General features: G+C 41.2%; 1 protein-coding gene across 2 annotated transcripts in view; it reads left to right on the top strand.

Moving 5' to 3' along the window:
• Nucleotides 1-23,117, top strand: part of LOC126291907 (ESF1 homolog) — a 72,895-nt gene that overhangs the window by 7,297 nt on the left and 42,481 nt on the right. For both annotated transcript variants that reach the window (XM_049985639.1, XM_049985638.1), the window contains exons 3-4: nt 5,202-5,392; nt 16,939-17,070. In XM_049985639.1, the coding sequence (XP_049841596.1) occupies nt 5,202-5,392; nt 16,939-17,070 (323 nt within the window). The remainder of the gene's footprint in view (nt 1-5,201; nt 5,393-16,938; nt 17,071-23,117) is intronic.

The raw sequence follows: 23,117 nt of genomic DNA, 5'->3' as shown, positions 1-23,117 counted from the left end.
TGCTACCCTTCCCTTATCCATTTGTTTGATGCACCCAAACCATTTCTAGCAGACCCTTGTTACAATTTCTTTCAACAATGTGCACACTCCAGCTTTTTTCCTAATTTTTTCAATTTTTACCTCATGCTTCCAGGTTTTTTTGGTTATTATTTGCAGTACCTTATTTCTTTGGCTCATAGTCTGTTGTCAACCTATCTGATTGTTGTGCAATTTTCTAGGCTGTAAGTTGTTATGGGGATAAAGTATGACAGGAGTGTCTATTCTGATCTTAAGGGGACTTGTTAATTCCGGAGTAGTGTCTAAACTTGATGGTAGAAATGAGATAACTTTTCAGTTTGGTTGTTGATCTTGTGTTCTATCTATCTCATGCTGTATCCTGTTACTGCGTGAAATGTTGCACCTGAGATGTTTTTACTGATCTACAGTTTCCAGCTGTGTGTCTTCCGGCCTTATTTTCCCTTTCTCTTTCTGCATATTGACTGTCAGTGCAACCACTTTTTAGTGTTACCAGTAAATATTGTATAACATTGTGATCTGGTTGAGGCACTAGCAGGTGTGAAAATTGAGGGCAGATTACAGTTCTTGCCCAGCTAGCTCAGTCACTGGAGTGCTCCACTAAAAGAAACAAAGGTCGCACGTTTGATTCCTGGTCTAGCACATAGTTTTAACGTGCTGGGAAGTTTCCAAATAGAGAGCACACCCCACTACAGAGTAAAAGATTTGTTCTCTAGTCCATGATCTTATATTTGACATCAATGTCTACATCTACATACATACTCCACAATCCACCATATGGTGCGCGGTGGAGGGTACCTCACACCACTACTAGCATCTTCTCTCCCTGTTCCACTCCCAAACAGAACGAGGGAAAAATAACTGCCTATATGCCTCTGTACGAGCCTTAATCTCTTTTCTCTTATCTTTGTGGTCTTTCTGTGAAATATAAATTAGCGGCAGTAAAATTGTCCTGCAGTCAGCCTCAAATGCTGGTTCTCTAAATTTCCTCAGTAGCAATTCACGAAAAGAACGCCTCCTTTCCAGAGACTCCCACCTGAGTTCCTGAAGCATTTCCGTAACACTCGCGTGATGATCAAACCTACCAGTAACAAATCTAACAACCCACCTCTGAATTGCTTCTATGTCCTCCCTCAATCCAACCTGATAGGGAACCCAAAGGCTTGAGCAGTGCTCAAGAATAGGTCATATTAGTGTTTTATAAGTGGTCTCCTTTACAGATGAACCACATCTTCCAAAAATTCTACCACTGAACAGAAGACGACTATCTGCCTTCCCCACAACTGCCATTACATGCTTGTCCCACTTCATTTCGCTCGACAATGTTACGCCCAAATATTTAATCGATGTGACTGTGTCAACGGCTACACTACTAATGGAGTATTCAGACATTACAGGATTCTTTTTCCTATTCATCTGCATTAATTTACATTTATCTATATTAAGAGTTAGCTGCCATTCTTTACACCAATCACCAATCCTGTCCAAGTCATCTTGTATCCTCCTACAGTCACTCAACAACGACACCTTCCCGTACACCACAGCATCATCAGCAAACAGCCGCACATTGCTATCCACCCTATCCAAAAGATCATTTATGTAGATAGAAAACAACAGCGGACCTTCCACACTTCCCGGGGGCACTCCAGATGATACCCTCACCTCCGATGAACACTCACCATCAAGGACAACATACTGAGTTGTATTACTTAAGAAGTCTTTGAGCCACTCACATATTTGGGAACCAATCCCACATGCTCGTACCTTAGTTAGGAGTCTGCAGTGGGGCACCAAGTCAAACGCTTTCCGGAAGTCAAGCAATGTTGTTGCTGATTGCTACCCCCATCCATCTGCAGCTAAGCAACTCTCTGTGATTGATGAAATTAACGTTGACTAGATACTAAACACTAACCTTCTTTTCTTTGTCTTTTGTCAACGATAGTTTTAAGTATGGACTTTGTGAGCAGTTTGCAACATCTAAACAGTTCATAAAGTGAAGGGAAACTTAGCCCATTGCTGTCACGATTTATCCATAGACTTACAAAAGTAATGAGACAGCTCACTGGCACTATTGCAGCTCTCTCATACTGAACAGGGAAAGAGCTGCCATTTCTCAGGCAGCACTGTGTTTGCACTTTGTGAATTATGCCAAATGTCTGATAAAACATTGCATACACAATGTCTTAAGAGATGCATATTACGTTCTCTATATCCCTGTTAGAAATGAGTATGACAGTGGAATGCCTGGTTCAAGTTATATTTGAGATTTAAATTATTCAAATCCAAGCAGATTTGTGGAAAAATACTGTAAAGTTGTGGAAATGAAGGTAGATAAAATTGTGCCATACAAAAATAAGTTTTAAACTGAAAGTAAACCCACAAGACGGGCACAGGAGATCTGTAAGGAAATATTAAAGAGTCAAAAGTAAAAACTTAGCGATTGATAAAATAATCTCACTACTTGCCACTTCTCAAGTTTCATGTCATTACCTTGAATGGATAACATACCATATTTTTGTTCCTACTTGTCAGAAAGGAACGCTACATTATTGAATAGATATCTGAACATTCCCATTTTGTTGTGTAGATCTAATACAGCAAACTAGGAAGCTGTAATCATTGAGAACAAGTTTAAGACAGACTTGATTAGTCTTATAATAATAATAATAATAATAATTTTACTATCAAAGGAATCCAAATTGGCATTAGAAAAGATAATAAATTCACTGTTAATTGTTAAGCTTTTGAAGCCACTAACGCCATAGAGAAGTGACACGAAATTGCACAAAGAACTGGCCTGCAAATCTCGTATGAGAAAACCCAGTACATAGAAAGAGTGCCACAAGACAAATTGCCTATTGTGACAACCCATGGGAAAATTGTACAAGTACCACATTTTAAGTACCTGGGAGTAATCATCCAGCCATGAGGTATCAACCTAAAGGCCAATGAGGAAAGAATAAAAAAAAAACTACAGAAAGCATATAAACTCACGTGGAACTATTATAACAAAAAGTCCATATCCATTAATGCAAAATTGAGTCACAACAACACTGTCATACTTCCAGAGGCAGCGTATGCATCTGAAACAATGCAAATAGGTGCTCAAACTAAAATCAAAGAAATAGAGAAACAAGAAAGGAAAATTCTCAGGAAAATTTTTGGCCCAATACAAGAGCAAGGAATCTGGAAGAAGAGACCAACATCAGAATTATATAAATACACAGACAAGATTACAGATACAATAAGGAAAAGAAGAATGCAGTTCTACAGACATATCCACAGGACAAATGAAAACAGAATTTCAAAGCAAAGTCTTAAAGTCATCAACTCAGGCAGGCACAAAACAAAATGGATAAAAGAAGTTGAAGAGGACCTCAGACAAACACACACAACAGTAAACGATGCAGAAAATAGAGCTGAATTCAGGAACATCATCAAAAAACATAAATTTGACACCACAACACAGAAGAGACCAGGATGCAAATGGATAGCGGAGCGAAAGAAACAACACAGTAAACACATGATGAAAATTTGGGCTCAGAAAAAAACATAAACAATCATCATAAAGGAACTCAATTTCAAAACACTCTCTTTAAATGGTAATAATCGAAAATAATAATAATAATAATAATAATAACAATATAATAATTTTGCTATCAATAATCATTCTTCTATAATAATCTGAGATTTGAAACAGATTGTAATGTACGTTATCTTACAAAGCTTATCGTTCTACAGCTGTTAATCCCGGGGTGTGTGTGTGTGTGGGGGGGGGGGGGAGGGGGGGGTGCTAGGTAGAGAGACTAAGAGTGAAGAGCAGAACTACGTCTTTTCTTTTGGTCTTAGTTTTAAAGGCAATCGACGACACACTTACGTTTAAGTGTTAACATTTACTAACTTTGAATGTTGGGATAACTGTCCCATCTCTTATTTTATTTGGTAAACTATACATTCAAGCAGTAAAAACTTTAAAAAGCACCGAAATAATTTTTTTGTGAATGCTCAGATTTTGGGCATTTGAAAATGCTTTGGAAAAATTCCTGGACAAATGCCCATTTTTAAATGTCCTGTCCGCCGGGCATTTGCCTGGTCCACGTCACTAGGTGTGTCCATCCTTCACCTTTGGCAGTTTGAACTCTACTGGAGACTCTTTCAACAAGATGTTCTGTTCAGTTCAGATTGGCACTATGTGCAGACCAGTTCATTTGAGGAATGTTATTGTCCACGAACCATTGCCTCACAGATGCTGCTTTAAAGAGGGTGCAATGTCACACCAATACAGTCAATCACTGTCTACAAACTGTTCCTCTATTGTTCAAAGTATACAGTGCTGTAAAGTGTGTTTGTATCCTTCAGCATTTAGTGTTTTCAAGTGCACTAGGGAAACCACACTCTGTGAGCAACATTCGTATACGTTACACCACTTTCCCAGTTCTTCACTGTTGAGAATGCATGTGTTGGTGGGTAACTTTCTCCGGGCATTCACCAAACTCAAACCCCTCCGTCGGACTGCTGCAGGGTATAGTGTGATTCGTCACTCGCATCAGTTTCCAGTCATCCACTGTCCAGAGGCATCACTCTCTTCACCACTTCAAGTGTTGTTTTGTTTCAACTACCAAACTGTGTTGTTTATGAGGAGCTTTTCGACCTCTGTACTCCATTCTTTTTAACTTCCTACTCATAGTCATTATGCTAACTGGACTCCTGGTAGCACTTTGGAAGTCACAAGTGATTCCTTCTGTTGATTTACTGAGTTTTTGTACAAACACCCTGTGGAATGATAGACAGTCTCTGTCCGTCCATGCATGACGTCTGCCTCATCTCAGTTTAGCCGTGGCGATTGCTTTGCATTTTTACTTCAACTCGCATCACTAAAAGTTGTATGGGCAGCTTTAGAAGGGTTAAAATATCCCTGATGGATTTGTTACTCAGGTGACGTGTAATGACTAGTTTGTGTTCGAAATCGCTTAGCCACTTCTCTGCAGACAACAGTCTGCTCCCCACTTCCTTTTATACCAATAGATCCATTTCTTGTGACGTCTAGTGGTCCATTCCACATTTGGTCAGACAGTGTAATTTATTGATACTTGAGATCATAATTCTGTACTCATTGGTTTGTATCAAATTTTCCCTTGTTGTCTATGATCATTGCCAAACTCCTGAACCTAGCTTCGCTCTGACAGGTGCTTCCGATGACTCGGAAGATGTGGAACACGACTGGGGAGAGCTGGATAAGGATGCGGACACGACCCAAGAGGCGACTCGGAGGATAGCGATCTGCAACATGGACTGGGACAGGGTGCGTGCTCAGGACCTGCTGGTGCTGTTGTCATCGTTCCTCCCAAAAACTGGTGGCGCAGTCGAAAAAGTTACGGTGCGTACTCGTGTTTATTAGATGATGGAGCTACGGTGCAGTGCCACATTTTGGAGGTGTGCATCTAGTTTGCACATCAGTGGACTTGTGCACTACTTTAGGCCACTGCCAGATGTTTAGTTTTTTTCTGGTATGTTTTTATATTTTACGTGACATAGTCACATGTGCATTTCACAATATCTTAAACAGTTTCAACCACCTGTTGGTCGTCTTCAGAATGTAAAGAGCAGACAAGGAATCGTTACAGAATCAATAAAATCTGCCGAGTAAAAATATACATGAAGGTTTAAAAAAGTATATAATTTATTGTACTCTTCTTGAGCTTGCAGCAGGTCTTCAAGTCAAGTTGATTCAATATTTTGACAGTCCTTCTGTCTGTCATCTTCAGGAGGCTGCTACTGTTGCTGAGTGCTGAGTCTCATTGAACTGGTGCTATGCTGGAGCTAGAGGTTGGTCCTAATGGGCATAGAAATATTGTCAGTCAGGGAGAAAAAATTACAGGCACTTAAACTTGGTACTGGAAACAGAATTACAGACAGAAGTTTTATTAGCCAGGCTGAAGGCTGCCAAAGGTTGGTGGGAGGAATTCTCGATCAAAAGTGGCAGTCATTAAGCTAATCATTTTGCAGGATTCAAACCCTAGGGTGCAGTTCACCCAATTATTTTTCTTAGAACATTTGAGGATTCATTGGCTGTCTCATGGATTCATAAAATAGCATAAAGTTTGTAATATGAAACATAAAACATGAAGCAGCCAAATGGGGTATTACATGTGAAAGGTTTTCTGAGTTGAGAGGACTTTAACAGACAGTTTGTAGAGAATTACTGCTCAGCATGAGCAGCAAAAATTAATCCATGAACAGCTTGCCCTTACAGAATATCTGGAGTGGGCACATGAAATATTTTGAGAGCCACCTTACCTAATGGAAGTTTTAGATGAACCTATTAGTGCAGGATGTCTCATGATGGTAGTATTAGCCAAATGCTCTCATATGCCAGGGAGACAATGATCAGAAAAGAATGGAGTAAAGTAAATTATGTCTTAAACTACTTGGAGCAATTAGACGTACTAAACACTACAAAAGATGAACGTTCTAGATCTAACAGAGAAATTATAAAAACACAATTGGTGAAATAGGAAAGGAAGATCTAAGGAATAGTCATTACTAATGAGTAAAACATAAACATACTAACAATGACAAGAGCAGAAATAGTGAGAGACCGCGTAAAATACAGGGAAACCACTTTTCAGGAAACAATGGCTATCCTCTATGAATCATTGTAATTGAAAATGCACAGTGCTCCTGACTACAGGTCAACAGTCAGTATAACAAGAAAGTGTAAATGAACTTTTTCTGTACGTTTATAGTTCCCTTAATGACTGCTAATTTTAGGTAGGGAAGAGTTATTTTATATTTTTGTAAATCTTTTACTGGTTACCTGATTTGGGGATAAAGTCGTGACTAATTTTGCTTGTGGAGAGAGGGGTAATAAATGTATAGGATTGGAATAGATGTTTGAGTTAGGAGGAGTATCTTGGTAGGTCTCAAAGGACCAGAGAGTAGCTGTGGATGAAACATTTTGAGAAGATAGCACTTCAGAACTGCTGCTGCTCTTGTCCAACACTGTGTTACTTGTATAGTTCGACAATAAATCGTGGCAGTATATGATATTATCACAGTCACTGAAAAATATGATGAGGACCATTGTTGTTTGATAATGAAAAGATTGACGTCATGAGGGAAGGGGACATTTACTGTTTACAATAGATAGATTATTATAGTTCATGGATTGCTCTGAGTGAATGATTTAAGTAAAGTATATGTATTTTACTGTCAACCTGTAGTTGTGTAAATGGTATAAATAGTTAATGGGGTTACCGGGTATAAACACATATGCCGCACAGGTTGTAGTATGATTGTCCACTGCATCCACATGTACATCTTCATCTACACTGTGCAAACTGCTGTGGAGTGCAATCACAGAGGGTATATCTGATTGTACCAGTTATTAGGCTTTGATCTCATTAATGAATTACCACTGGAATTTAATTTGAGAGGAGCATTTATTTTATTCGCAAGAATAATTTGAAGAATTATATAATTAGAAAGTACATCAAAATATCTACAAGACAGTATAGAAAGAATAATATTATACAATATTAGGAAGCAATGATGATACGGGCATGTTCTTAGAATAGATAGAACAACAGTGACAAAGTCTGGTTTTAATTTGACAGTAAATGGTAGATAGCTAGTAGGTTGACGTAGGATATGGGAAGGGAGGTTGACATCCTGCACAAAAATCTCAAGATCTTTGGCCTGCACTTCATGTTCTGGGGATACTAAAAATCAGGAATAGCTCTTCTCATTTCTAGCAATGGCCCTTCTGCTTTTTCTACTCGGCCAGATAATTTCCCACTTTGTGTGTGTAGATCTTTGTCTTGCATCAATGCAGAATTAGCATGGTTAGGAATGGATTTGGCATAGTTACTGTAATGGGTGGCCAGATGCCCACCTGCCACCAACATGTTACTCTCGGGATAAATATGTGTAACCCAATTGTCTATGTGCATTGTTATTCATGCGAAGATGAGTGATAGTTTGCAAATCATGGAACTGATGCGGGACTTGAGTAGTAGCTTGTTAGTCACCTACTCGGATATGGGAAACTGCATAAAATCCACATTCAGACTGGACGGCACACTGGCCCTCGTCATTAATCTGCCAGTTGGATTCGATCCAAATTCGACACACATCCCCATAGTGGAAGCGGCGCTTCAACGTACACAGCTATCCGGTCTAGTCCAACTCCCTTTACTGCGTGTGGCAAAAAATCGTCAATGGTTTCTTTTTTTATTATTATTATTATTACTACTTTGTTATACAGCTCACCTTGCAGCTTAAGGGATTCAAGCACTTTTTCTTCTTACCTATTTCATGTTTTAGGGTGGAAAGGATTCCTTCTGTTTATAGTTTAAGTATGACCTCTCCTATAGATGCAGTGATTTCTCCTAGCTACATCTGTGTTAATGTAATTCTTGTCTTAGATTTTTACTTTTATCATAAATTTCTTCTGAAAGTTGGACTTTAAAATTAGATAAATCTTCTGTTATTTTTTCTCTCTCTTATAATTGGTCGTTTTCCTCTAGATACTCATGAATCTGATTTAGAAGTTGGACACTTTATCCTGGCGTTTGCTAAGATTCCATTTTTGTATAATAGTTGTAGTTACTTTTATATATTGATCAATATTATTATTAATTTTCTGTTCGTCTTATACTGGTCACTGCACTCAAAATTACAGTTCCCCTGTTTACTTCCACATTCTCTGATAATAAATATCACTATTAAAAAATTATTTTTCGGTGCTTTGTCGAAAAAGACCACTGGATTTTTCAACTCGATGTCGCCTCGATGTTGGTAGCAGTAGCAGATATGATCTCATTGCAGTTGCTCTAATGTTACTGTTATGAAGAACTTTCATTGTGTGCTGCTGGTGAAGGTTGTTGGAGATTTGAATTTGCCTGTTCTTCATTCAGTTTCTTCTATGGTTGCATGGAAGACCCTCTTCTGAGTAGGCAAACTCTGCACCTGTGCAGTACGAAGAACGGCCATGAATGTGAAAGGTTCTCAGCATCCACAGAGAAAAATAGCATAATTCAGTCTTACTCCATTAAGTTACTATATTTCTTCCTTATTCTTCTTCTGTTCTCATCTTTTTGGCGTCCTGCCATGTTTTGACACATTGCACTGTTCCAATACAAGATTTGACTAAGGTTCCTTTCATCACATTGTATTGGAGGCTCATACTTTATATCTTGTATGGCCATGGAGAAACACACAAAAATGACAGAAACTCTCATATTTCTCTCTTTTAAACAATTTAATTTGAGTTGTAGGATTTTGGTTTATTTTTATTTTGTTGCAGGTTCTACCACTGTTTTAGGTGAGAAGAGAGAAAATGTTAATAAATTAAATTCTTCTAGCTCGTGATTTTTCACATATATTCCGTTTCCTGTCAGTTCAGTGGAGAACCTCATCATTCCTTACTTTGTAAGTCCACTCAGTTTTCAACATTCTTCTGTAATACCACCTCTCATATGCTTTGATTCTCTTCTGTTCCAGTTTTCCCACAGTCTATGACTCACTACCACACAGTGCTGTGCTCCCAATATACATTGTCAGAAATTTCTTTTTCAAATTGTGGCCTGTGTTTGATACTAGCATACTTCTCTTGGCCAGGAATGCCACTTTTTGCCAGTGCTGGTCTGCTCCATCTGTCATGCATTATTTTGTTCTCTAGGTAGCAGAATTTCTTAACCTCATCTACTTCCTGAGCTCATATCATGATATGAAGTTTGTTGCTGTTGTCATTTCCACTACTTATCATTACTTTTGTTTTTCTTTGGTTTATTCTCAACCTGTTTTCTGTACTTATCAGACTGTTCATTCCATTTAGCAGATCCTGTAATCTTCTAAAGATAGAATAAAATAGTAGAAGCAAATCTTATCATCGATATACTTTGACTTCGAATATTAATCCCACCCTTGAACCTTTCTTTTATTTCCATTAGTGCCTTTTCGATATACAGATTGAACAATAGGGGCAAAAAGACTACATTCTTATCTTTCACCCTTTTTTAATCTGAGCATTTCATTCTTGGTCTTCCACAATCGCTTACCCGTATTTCTCTCACAATTTTCAAACATCTTGCACCATTTGACATTGTTAAACACCTTTTCCAGGTTGACAAATCATTTGAACGTGTCTTGATTTTTCTTTAGCCTTGCTTCCATTATCAACTGTGATATCTAAACAGCCCCTCTGCTGGCTATACCTTTCCTATAGCCAAACTGATGAGTATCTAACACTTTTTTTTTCTTTTCCATTGTTCTCGTACACTACTGTTTGGAAAAAGTGGAACACCAAGACTGAGATATATTATCACTGATATTTATTCCACAGATTAGGGACATGAAACTACACGAATGATTAACATACAGACTGGTACGTGCAATGTGACTGTGGAAATCCAGTATGGAGTAGTGCCACCACATGCTACAATCAGAGCTGCTAGATGTCGTGGCATGAAATGGCAGTAGCTGTTCAGATGCAGGAGACGAGATCGCATGCTTCATTGCTAGAGAGTTCTGGTAAATGAAAGCCGACACATTACCAGTCCAACTTGCAGAGGATGGCTTTGAATTGTTGACACAGATGTGTCCACATCTGTTGCAGTGCTCCAGTGTTGCGTCAGCCCTGTGACCGATGGTGTTCTGTCCATTATGCCCAAGTGGACAAAATGGCAGTTGTCTTGTGCTGTGGTCACATTGTGTTGTCCAGTACCCAGTCGGCACTGTGTACAGTCCTCTTCTCTCCATTGGTTCTGCATACACCTCACTTTTGAAGTAGTGTGTCCCGTACAAACCACAGTGTCACGAAACGGCAGAACACTAGAAGACCAATCACTCCGCCCCATTCAAATGCACTCACATGCCTATATTCCACCCTGTGATGTTGGTAAGGAATAGTTCTACTTGTTCACACACTTCTGCTTCATATGTCGGCTCCACACGCATTGAGCATTGCTGTCCCGTCAAACAAAAGAGGGTGCTGTTGGGTGTACCTGCATGCCACCTCTAAATCTCTTATTAGCGGCCTGCTCTTCTAATGTCCTGTTATTGTGGTGTGTTGCAGATCATTGCTTCTGAATGTTTTATTTTTCAGAATCAGTTGTGTACAATATAATTCTTCTTATATTTTCTGGAAGTTATTTTGATGCATTTTTTAATTATATAATTTTTCAAACATTGAATGATAATTGATCTTTTATCTTGACGTCATAAACCCTAAGATTGTTTTTATTGCAATAGATAATAGTAGTAGCAATGTGCAATGTCATGTCATGTCTGCTACCTGTAGTCTCTGCAAGAACATAATATTGTGGAATTCAAACATGTAATGATGTTTCATTACATATATTCTTGACATATTCCTTATATTAATGTGCAAGAAGGTTCTTGACGATTTAGTCAGAATCTTGCCGTGGGGTGTGGCCGCCGGCAAAGATGGAATGACCTGTACTGCTGTATCAACAGAAATGCAATGTCACATACTCGTACACCCAGCCTCTAACAGTAAACAACACAAAGTATTTTACTAGTTTCATATATTCATATGCATTTAATAAGATGTGTTAAAATAAAGTTGTAAATGCTCACCAGATGTTGCTCAGGAGGGAAGACATTGATGTTACAGGGAATATTCTGTTACGCTACCCTACCCCTGTTCTGTCCCTCCCCTCTACCCCCCCCCCCCCCCACTCCCCCCTACCCCTCCCCCCCCCACACACACACAGAGAGAGAGAGAGAGAGAGAGAGAGAGAGAGAACACAGCACATTTTCTCAGCCCTGGTATCTGGTACAGTACTCTGTGGTACTTACTGATGGTGTAATTGAATGATTTTGACACATTTCACTAATTTACCTACATTGCATTTCATTTTGTTAAGGACTGGCCACCAGTCTACACCAAGTGTTGATGGTCTGAAGATGTTTTGAACTGTGCAACAATTTTCTGCTGAAATGATTTCTACAGGATGCCCCAGGAGGAATGGTCAGTATTCAGAGATATCACAGGAACAATCATTCGAGTCAGAAAAATGTAGTGAACATGGGCTGTAAAACACATATGTTAAGAACTATGAGCACCTCTTTCTCAATTCAGTGAAGAAAAAAAAAAAAATCTCCTCTGCTATTTCCATTATTCTCGGAGGAGGTAGTATGGACCAATCAAGAACAAATTGTCTAGTTATTGTAAGAGCTTTGAGCAGTTCTTCTGTAGAAGAGATGTGTTTTTCACAGTGTTGTTGTTGTTGTCTTCAGTCCTGAGACTGGTTTGATGCAGCTCTCCATGCTACTCTATCCTGTGCAAGCTGCTTCATCTCCCAGTACCTACTGCAACGTACATCCTTCTGAATCTGCTTAGTGTACTCATCTCTCGGTCTCCCTCTACGATTTTTACCCTCCACGCTGCCCTCCAATGCTAAATTTGTGATCCCTTGATGCCTCAAAACATGTCCTACCAACCGATCCCTTCTTCTAGTCAAGTTGTGCCACAAACTTCTCTTCTCCCCAATCCTATTCAATACCTCCTCATTAGTTACGTGATCTATCCACCTTCTTCAGCATTCTTCTGTAGCACCACATTTCGAAAGCTTCTATTCTCTTCTTGTCCAAACTAGTTATCGTCCATGTTTCACTTCCATACATGGCTACACTCCAAACAAATACTTTCAGCAACGACTTCCTGATACATAAATCTATATTCGATGTTAACAAATTTCTCTTCTTCAGAAACGCTTTCCTTGCCATTGCCAGTCTACATTTTATATCCTCTCTACTTCGGCCATCATCAGTTATTTTACTTCCTAAATAGCAAAACTCCTTTACTACTTTAAGTGTCTCATTTCCTAATCTAATTCCCTCAGCATCACCCGATTTAATTTGACTACATTCCATTATCCTCGTTTTGCTTTTGTTAATGTTCATCTTATATCCTCCTTTCAAGACACTGTCCATTCCGTTCAACTGCTCTTCGAAGTCCTTTGCCGTCTCTGACAGAATTACAATGTCATCGGCGAACCTCAAAGTTTTTACTTCGTTTCCATGAATTTTAATACCTACTCCAAATTTTTCTTTTGTTTCCGTTACTGCTTGCTCAATATACAGGTTGAATAACATCGGGGAGAGGCTACAACCCTGTCTCACTCCTTTCCCAACCACTGCTTCCCTTTCATGCCACTCGACTCTTATGACTGCCATCTGGTTTCTGTACAAATTATAAATAGCCTTTCGCTCCCTGTATTTTACCCCTGCCACCTTTAGAATTTGAAAAAGAGTATTCCAGTCAACATTGTCAAAAGCTTTCTCTAAGTCTACAAATGCTAGAAACGTAGGTTTGCCTTTTCTTAATCTTTCTTCTAAGATAAGTCGTAAGGTCAGTATTGCCTCACGTGTTCCAACATTTCGACGGAATCCAAACTGATTCTCCCCGAGGTCTGCATCTACCAGTTTTTCCATTCGTCTGTAAAGAATTCGTGTTAGTATTTTGCAGCCGTGGCTTATTAAACTGATAGTTCGGTAAATTTCACATCTGTCAGCACCTGCTTTCTTTGGGATTGGAATTATTATATTCTTCTTGAAGTCTGAGGGTATTTCGCCTGTCTCATACATCTTGCTCACCAGCTGGTAGAGTTTTGTCAGGACTAGTTGTCCCAAGGCCGTCAGTAGTTCTAATGGAATGTTGTCTACTCCGGGGGCCTTGTTTCGACTCAGGTCTTTCAGTGCTCTGTCAAACTCTTCACGCAGTATCGTATCTCCCATTTTGTCTTCATCTACATCCTCTTCTATTTCCATAATATTGTCCTCAAGTACATCGCACTTGTATAAACCTTCTATATACTCCTTCCACCTTTCTGCCTTCCCTTCTTTGCTTAGAACTGGGCTGCCATCTGAGCTCTTGATATTCATACACGTGGTTCTCTTCTCTCCAAAGGTCTCTTTAATTTTCCTGTAGGCAGTATCTATCTTACCCCTAGTGAGATAAGCTTCTACATCCTTACATTTGTCCTCTAGCCATCCCTGTTTAGCCATTTTGCACTTCCTGTCGATCTCATTTTTGAGACGTTTGTATTCCTTTTTGCCTGCTTCATTTACTGCATTTTTATATTTTCTCCTTTCATCAATTAAATTCAATATTTCTTCTGTTACCCAAGGATTTCTAGCAGCCCTCGTCTTTGTACCTACTTTATCCTCTGCTGCCTTCACTACTACATCCCTCAGAGCTACCCATTCTTCTTCTACTGTATTTCTTTCCCCTATTCCTGTCAATTGTTCCCTTATGCTCTCTTTGAAACTCTGTACAACCTCTGGTTCTTTCAGTTTATCCAGGTCCCATCTCCTTAATTTCCCACATTTTTGCAGTTTCTTCAGTTTTAATCTACAGGTCATAACCAATAGATTGTGGTCAGAGTCCACATCTGCTCCTGGAAATGTCTTACAACTTAAAACCTGGTTCCTAAATCTCTGTCTTACCATTATATAATCTATCTGATACCTTTTAGTATCTCCAAGGTTCTTCCACGTATACAACCTTCTTTCATGATTCTTAAACCAAGTGTTAGCTATGATTACGTTGTGCTCTGTGCAAAATTCTACTAGGCGGCTTCCTCTTTCATTTCTTAGCCCCAATCCATATTCACCTATTATGTTTCCTTCTCTCCCTTTTCCTACACTCGAATTCCAGTCACCCATTACTATTAAATTTTCGTCTCCCTTCACTATCTGAATAATTTCTTTTATTTCATCGTACATTTCTTCAATTTCTTCATCATCTGCAGAGCTAGTTGGCATATAAACTTGTACTACTGTAGTAGGTGTGGGCTTCGTATCTATCTTGGCCATAATAATGCGTTCACTATGCTGTTTGTAGTAGCTTACCCGCATTCCTATTTTCCTATTCATTATTAAACCTACTCCTGCATTACCCCTTTTTGATTTTGTGTTTATAACCCTGTAGTCACCTGACCAGAAGTCTTGTTCCTCCTGCCACCGAACTTCACTAATTCCCACTATATCTAACTTTAACCTATCCATTTCCCTTTTTAAATTTTCTAACCTACCTGCCCGATTAAGGGATCTGACATTCCACGCTCCGATCCGTAGAACGCCAGTTTTCTTTCTCCTGATAACAACGTCCTCTTGAGTAGTCCCCGCCCGGAGATCCGAATGGGGGACTATTTTACCTCCGGAATATTTTACCCAAGAGAATGCCATCATCATTTAATCATACAGTAAAGCTGCATGTCCTCGGGAAAAATTACGGCTGTAGTTTCCCCTTGCTTTCAGCCGTTCGCAGTACCAGCACAGCAAGGCCGATGTGGTTAATGTTGCAAGGCCAGATCAGTCAATCATCCAGACTGTTGCCCCTGCAACTACTGAAAAGGCTACTGCCCCTCTTCAGGAACCACACGTTTGTCTGGCCTCTCAACAGATACCCCTCCGTTGTGGTTGCACCTACGGTACGGCCATCTGTATCGCTGAGGCACGCAAGCCTCCCCACCAATGGCAAGGTCCATGGTTCATGGGGGGAAGTTTTTTACAGTAGCAAAGACAAATAAGTGCTCATTACTCTTAAGGTATACACCTTAGAGTCCATGTTTATTAGGCTTTTTTTTTTCTTATTTTGGTCCTTACTGCCACCTCTCAGAATATGGAAAGTAAAGAGCTTGCAATAGGAGAGATTTGTCTCATATTATCAAAGATGAAGAAGTGATATGGCCGTCTAGGTATGCTTTTTAAGTCCATGTTTACTGGATTTTTTTGCTTCAAATGATTGTTCCTGTCATATCCCTAAACTTTGACCGTTCCTTCCTGAGACACCCATTGTATGTACCTCAATTGCATGCTTTAAAATTCTGAAGGTGACTTGCATAAACTACAGAAAGTGAAGGACTGTGTACAACTTGTGCAGAAACCATACTGCAGTTATAAAAGTCGAAGAATGTGAATGCCAAGCAGTAGCTGAGAAGGGAATGAGACATGCGTGTTGGCTATCCCTGACATTGTTCAGAGTGTTCACTGATCAAACAACAAAGGAAACCCAGGAGAAATCTGGGGAGGGAAAAGAAATAAAAACTTTATGAGTTGCCAGTGACCTTGTTATTCTCTCAGAGACAGTAGAGGAATTGGAAGATCAGTTGAATGGAATGGATTAGAAATAGCAGATGTATTTTACTATTTGGGCAGCAAAATAACTGATGATGGCTGAAGTAAAAAGGATATAAGGTACAGACTGGTAGCAGCATGAAATGCATTTTTGGATAGATCTTAGGAAATCTTTTCTGTTGTGTAGCCCTGTAAGGATGTGAAACCTGGAGGATAAACAGTACGGAAAAGAGGACAGTAGCAGCTTCTGAAATGTGATGCTACAGAAGAATGCTGAACATCAGACGGGTAGTCCAAATAACTGATAAAGAGGTACTGAGTCGAATTGAGGGTAACACAAATTTAAGGGAAGGATAGGAAACATCCTGTTGATCAAGGAATTAGCAATTTGATAATGGGTGGAGAAATGGGAGGTTAAATATTGCACAGAGGGACCTAACACTATAGCAGGCTCAAGTGGATGTAGACTTCAGTAGTTATATAGTGATAAAGAACTCTCACAGTTTACTGTTGTGGAGAGCTGCTGCAAACCACTCATTGCACTGAAGACCACAACAACAAAAACATAAACAACTAGATTGCACCCAGTACTTATACTTACTTCACAGTGTTACAGTTTTCAGAGTCAGCTGTGTAAATTGTGTAATTCCTAATATAAACCGGTTTCTGTCTGCATTGGCCTTACGTTACAGAGGTGTACATATAAGCACAGTTGTCTTTTGTTGTACTCCCATCAGTTACAGGACATTTGCATTGCGTCTACATGAAAATTATTAACAAAAAAATATTTTAATATATTTTTCTGTTAAATTGCAGATTTACCCTTCAGAATTTGGCCTACAGCGTATGAAGGAAGAAGAAGTGAAAGGACCTTTAGAACTCTGTGAAAACAAGAAAGCAAATAGTGATGAAGAAGAAAGCACACTTGAAGATAAGGATGAGGATGAAGTAAGTAAGACTTATAAGATGATGCACATTAGTTCATGCCATATTTTCTCATGTTGGTTGAAACACTCAACCATGCGAGGAAAAATTTTTAGTGAACTTCGATGTGGTAGCTATTAGCTGGTGTATCCCACTGATTAAGTTATTAAACTAATTAAAAGCTAAGTTCAGTGACTGAACTAAAGTTGTTGCTGCATGTTAACTACCACATACATTTTATTTAATATCCAGTTTTATAAAGGGCCTGATAGTGTGTTCACAGGAAGTCAATTGTCCCTCATTGTTGCTAATCTTTATATGGACAGGGTGGGGACATGTTTGGAAAATTGGGAATCCTCAGGGAATGTATGGGACACTTCAGGGAGTTGTGGGAGGCTTTGGTTAAAGTTGGACTGTTTGTTCACGAAAAAAATTTACTTAACAACAATTATGAGAAAGCTAGATAGCTACTCACTGTGAAGACAATATGTTGGGTTGCAGACAGTCACAATGAAAATATTGTTACATACTAAGCTTTCGGCAAAAGCCTTCTTCAAAGAAGAAAGAAAACACACACACACACACACACACACACACACACACACACACACACACACACACACACACACACACACACAAAAGCAGAGCCCCTGACCCTCTCTCTCTCCCTCTACCCCTTCCCCCTCCACGCCCTCCTCCCTCCCTCCTTCCCCCCCCCCCCCCCCCCCACACACACACGGCTGCTATCTCCGCCCACTCTGGCCAGACTGCAACTGTCGTGCTGAACGAAAGCAGCATTCTGGAGTGAGGCAGGGAAGAGGAAGGAATAGCAGAGTACAAGGTAGGGTTGTGTGGAAGAGTGCTATAAAGCGAAGTGAGCAGTGTCTGGAAGGTGTAAGGACAAGGCTGCCAAACGTCACATCGGACGGCTGTGGAGGAGGGGAGAGTGGAGTGTGGGAGAGTGGAAAAGGAGAGGAGAAAAGACTGGTGAATGTGTTGGCAAAGAGCAGTACATAATGAGAGTGTGGGAGTGTGAGTTGGGATGTGATTATAGGGCAGAGGTGGCAGAAACTCTTGTATGAGGACATTAGGTTATTGTATGTTGAGACGCATAATTTCAGGAGAGAAGCACATGTTATAAGGATAACTCCCATTTGCATAATTCAGGAAAGTAGGTTGTGGAGGGGAGGATCCAGATGGCTCAGGTTGTGAAGCAGCTATTAAATCAAGCATGCTACATTCAGCTGCATGTTGTGTCATAGGGTGGTGTAGTTTGCTTTTGGTCACAGTTTGGTGGTGGCCATTTATCCTTTTAGAAAGCTGATCGACAGTCATACAAATACTAAAGAACTGTGCAATGATTGCAGCAGAGCACATATATGACATGACTGCTTCCATAGGTGGCCTGACCTCTGATGGGTAGGATAAACCTATGACAAGACAGGAATAGAAAGTACTAGGTGGGCGGATTGGGCAGATTTTCCACCTGGATCTTTCACAGGGATATGGTCCTTTCGACAAGGGGTTGGAAGTGGCATAGGAATGGACTAGATCACATTACAACTCTCCACTTTAGGAGGGTTGGGAGGGATTGTGGGAAGGATGTTCCCCATTTCAGGACATGATGGTAGCCCTGACGAAGGTGTGGTTCAGTTGTTCCAATCCAGGATGGTACTGGATGATGGAGGAGTGCTGCTGTGTAGCTGCTTCTTGGTGGTAGTGATGGTGGTGGGAGGATTTGAGGGTATGTGGGGTTATGACATAGGAAATCTTTGCAGATGGTTGAAGGCTGTCTGTTAAGGCCTTGATGAGACCTTCAACATATTGGGCAAGAGAGTTCTTGTCACTGTAGATGAACCATTCCCACATAGCCAGCTTGTATGGGAGGGACTTTTTGATGTGGAAGGGGTGGGAGCTGTCAAAATGCAGTACTGTTTGTGGTCGGTGGTTTTAATGTGGACAGTGGTGTGGATAGAGCCAACAGAGAGAGGTGGTCAACATCCAGGTAGGTGGCATACTTCATTGAGGAGGATGAGCTGAAGTGAATGAGAGAGAAGGTGTTCAGGTTGTGAAGGAATGAGGAGTACAGATCACAGAGATATCATCATAGAACATGAACTAGGTCAGGTTTAGGATTTTGAGAGACTAGGAACATTTCCTCTAGGTGGCCCGTAAACAGGTTGGCATAGGAGGGTGCCATGTCAATGCCCATGGCAGTGCCATGGAATTGTTTGCATACAAAACCCCCAAGCCCTTGGTCTGGTTCATGGTCATTACTGATATCTTTGTGATCTGGACTTGGGGCGAAGACACCCTATCCTCATCTCTTCACAACCTCAACACCTCTCCCATCCGCTTCACCTGGTCCTCCTTCACCGAGCATGCAACTTCCTGGATGTTGGCCTCCTCCTCCCCGTGGCTCCACCAACACTGCTATCCACATTAAACTCACCAATCACCAACAGTATCTGCATTTTGATAGCTCCCATTCCTTCCACACACAAAAAAAAAACTCTTCTGTACAACCTGGTCACCCAGCATGGTGTATCTACAATGCCAAGAACTCCCTTGCCTAGTATGCTTAAAGGCTCACTGAGGCCTCCACAGACAACTACTGTCTCGCAGACCTTGTCCACAAAAAGATTTCCTGTGCCATTATGCTCCTACGTCCCCAATCCTCCCACCTCCCAACACATTCTCCACTCCTGAAATTATCCCAACCGCAACCTACGATAACCTAATGTTCCTACACTCCACCCAACAGTTTCCGCCCCCTCTCCTATCACCAACTCCCTGATCACATCCCCTCATCCTCACTGTGCGCCACTCTTTGCCATTGCATTGCCCAGTCTTTCCCCCTCTCTGCTCCTCTTTTTTTCTGCTCCTCTTTTTTTCTGCTCCTCTTTTTTTCTGCTCCTCTTTTTTTCTTCTGCTCCTCTTTTTTTCTTCTGCTCCTCTTTTTTTCTTCTGCTCCTCTTTTTTTCTTCTGCTCCTCTTTTTTCCTTCTGCTCCTCTTTTTTCCTTCTGCTCCTCTTTTTTCCTTCTGCTCCTCTTTTTTCCTTCTGCTCCTCTTTTTTCCTTCTGCTCCTCTTTTTTCCTTCTGCTCCTCTTTTTTTCTTCTGCTCCTCTTTTTTTCTTCTGCTCCTCTTTTTTTCTTCTGCTCCTCTCCTCTCCTTTCCTGCTCCTCACTCGTGCTCCCCCCTCCCCTCCCACGCCCTCCCCCCCCCCCCCCCCCTTCCACTGCCTCTACGCTAAACCTGGCACCCTTTTAGTGCCATCTTCTAATCCCTGAACACTCCGCCAGACGGCACTCTTCTCTCCCTCCAACCATACCATTCCCTGCGGGTTTGGGGGCCAGAATAGTCCCAAGGTATTCCTGCCTAGGGTTTGACCTCCACACCTTCAAAGTTTTTCCGAAGTGCCCTATATGGTGCCCTACATGGTGCATCGTATGTCATCATGTGTTTAAACCTTCTTCACCTCTTACTATTATGGCTCTGCAACTCCACCCACAATCCAGCTATTTGGGCGAGGACACCTTATGAAGTACATTATCCACTTCTGTTGTCTGCTGTACTCTTTTGCCTCCATAATAATAATGGCGTGTGACGAGGGCCTCCCATCGGGTACACCGCTCGCCTGGTGCAAGTCTTTCGATTGGACGCCACTTTGGCGACTTGCGTGTCGATGGGGATGAAATGATGATGATTAGGACAACACAAACACCCAGTCCCTGAACGGAGAAAATCTTCCACCCAGCCGGGAATCGAACCCGGACCCTTAGGATTGACAGTCTGTCGTGCTGACCACTCAGCTACCGTTTTGCCCCCATGACAATATTGGATATCTTTGCACCCAATATCCAGCTCAGTAGCCAGTCCGTCGTGGAGGGGTCATCATGTACCCTCTTCGTCGTAGCCCCCTAAACACACAGGGATCTCACTGCTGATGCCTGAACTGCAAACTCCCTATGTATACCAAGGAGCAGGTGCCCATCTTCCTGGGGCATCAGGACTCCCGATAGTAGCCATCGCACCAGGTGGCCTTTGCTGTGTCTGGGTGGCATCCGTGGGGACAATCCTTGATCTGAGTGGGTGGCATCAGGGCAGATGACCCACAGTGAAGTGTATGAAGTGAAGTTATCTGATGTTCTTGGTTGACTGGTCCCAGCAGTCTCTTAAGTGTGGAAAAGGCCAGTTTAATGCTGACAGATATAACCCCGAATCATTCTATTCCGTGGCTACCCCGTGGGAGGAACACAGGGGTAAGGGTCAAGGTGAGATGTATTTGGCCAAATATTTAGGTTGCATCAGGTCTGATCAGGAATCCTTTCTACCTAACAAAGACTCTGTTTTTTGTCAAGAACTTAGGGGAAAAGTTCAGAGAAGTGGCGGGACTATCGAAAATGAGAAATGGGTCGGTATTGGTACAAACAGCATCCCCTGTCCAGTTGCATGCATTGTTCACCTGCGACAAGCTGCGTGATGTTCCGGTCTCCATCACCCCCCATAAGAGCTTAAATATGGTCCAGGGGATTTTATTCCATGGAGATCCCTTCCTGCAGTCCAATGACGAGTTGCACGCCAACCTACAGCAATGAGGTGTCCACTTCATCAGGCATGTGTATACGGAACCTAAGGACAACAGGTTTGCTACTGGTGCCTCTATCATGGCCTTCAAGGGTGATATGTCGCCTGAAAAGGTCAAGTTGATGGTCTACCAGAGTGACATTAAACCCTATTTTCCTCCCCCAATGCGGCGCTTCAAATGTTGGAATTTGGGCACATGTCCTCTCGATGTAACACAAACACCAAAGGTAGGGAGTGTGGACGTCCATCATGTACAAATGTCCCTTGTGCCCCTCCTCCCATTTGTGTCAACTGTGGAGAGCATCATTCCCTCTCTTTACCAGACTGCACCATTTATCAGAAAGAGAGTAAGATAATGGAATATAAGACACTGGATAAGCTGGCCTATACAGAAGCGAGGAAAATAGTACATCCATTTTAATACTGTAGACATAACGTCATCCTGTGTTGCAGTTACAACGTCATCATCCTTTATCAAAACAGCATCCCCATCAGTTCTGCCTCATACTGTGGGCCTTCAGGGCCACCATACTACGTCTGTCCCCTTCATTGGGCTTCCTGATCATCATCAGTTCTTGAGACAAACTCAGAGATGCCCTCCCAACCCATGAAACGGAAAGAAAAGCGAGAGGACTGAAAGAAGAAACCTAGCAAGAAGAAAGAGATACTGGTAGCTCACACATTGCTGTTTCTGGCCGGCTCCAATTCTTAGGATGAGGTGGAGATCCAACTATCCCGCGAGGACCTAGATTTCCCTAGAGCCTCCGAACCAGTGGACACTGAAACCACTAGTGCTCAACAGGTGGCAGTAGTCTGGTCCATTTACTCTCCAAAACAACCAACCAACACACCCACCCACCTGCCCACCCTCCCACACCCTGCTATTCCTCTCTTGTTTTCTGCCCCACTCCGGATTTCTCCTTTCGTTCAGTGCAAGAGTTGCAGTCTGGCCAGATCGGCCAGTGTGTGAATGTGCGTGTGTGTTTACCTTTCTTTTCTGAAGAAGGCTTTGGTAAAAATGTTAGTGTGTAACAGTCTTTTTGTTGTGCCTGTCTGCAACTCAGTGTGTTATCTTTACAGTGAATAACAATCTATCCTTTTCATGGTTGTTAATATTCCAACCAGGACTTTCCATTGTTTAAAAATTTACTTTGTCTTTTTGTTACAAATACATTCAAGATTGTGCTTCACAAATGATCAGTTGTGGACTTGAGTAATGTAAGAAGAAGAAGTGCATTAAATTACAATGAAGGCTTTCATGACCAGTTGCTTTAATTGCTGGTGACATTTCTGGATAGTATGGTCATTCTCCATGAAAATTCGTTGTTCCTAAACCAGAGGTGCATTGGACATCAGTTGGCAGAGTCAGTGGTCCCAGGACCACCTCTGAAGAGAGAGATGATTACTGTGGAAAGGGGGCTTGGTAATTTATACATGATCGGCAGAGATAATTGGTGTCAAAGGTAAAAATTATCTATTGAT

This window comes from Schistocerca gregaria, chromosome 9 (assembly GCF_023897955.1).
Source record: "Schistocerca gregaria isolate iqSchGreg1 chromosome 9, iqSchGreg1.2, whole genome shotgun sequence".
Taxonomy (NCBI): Eukaryota; Metazoa; Arthropoda; class Insecta; order Orthoptera; family Acrididae; genus Schistocerca; species Schistocerca gregaria.
This window is presented reverse-complemented; position numbering and strand designations above follow the sequence as displayed.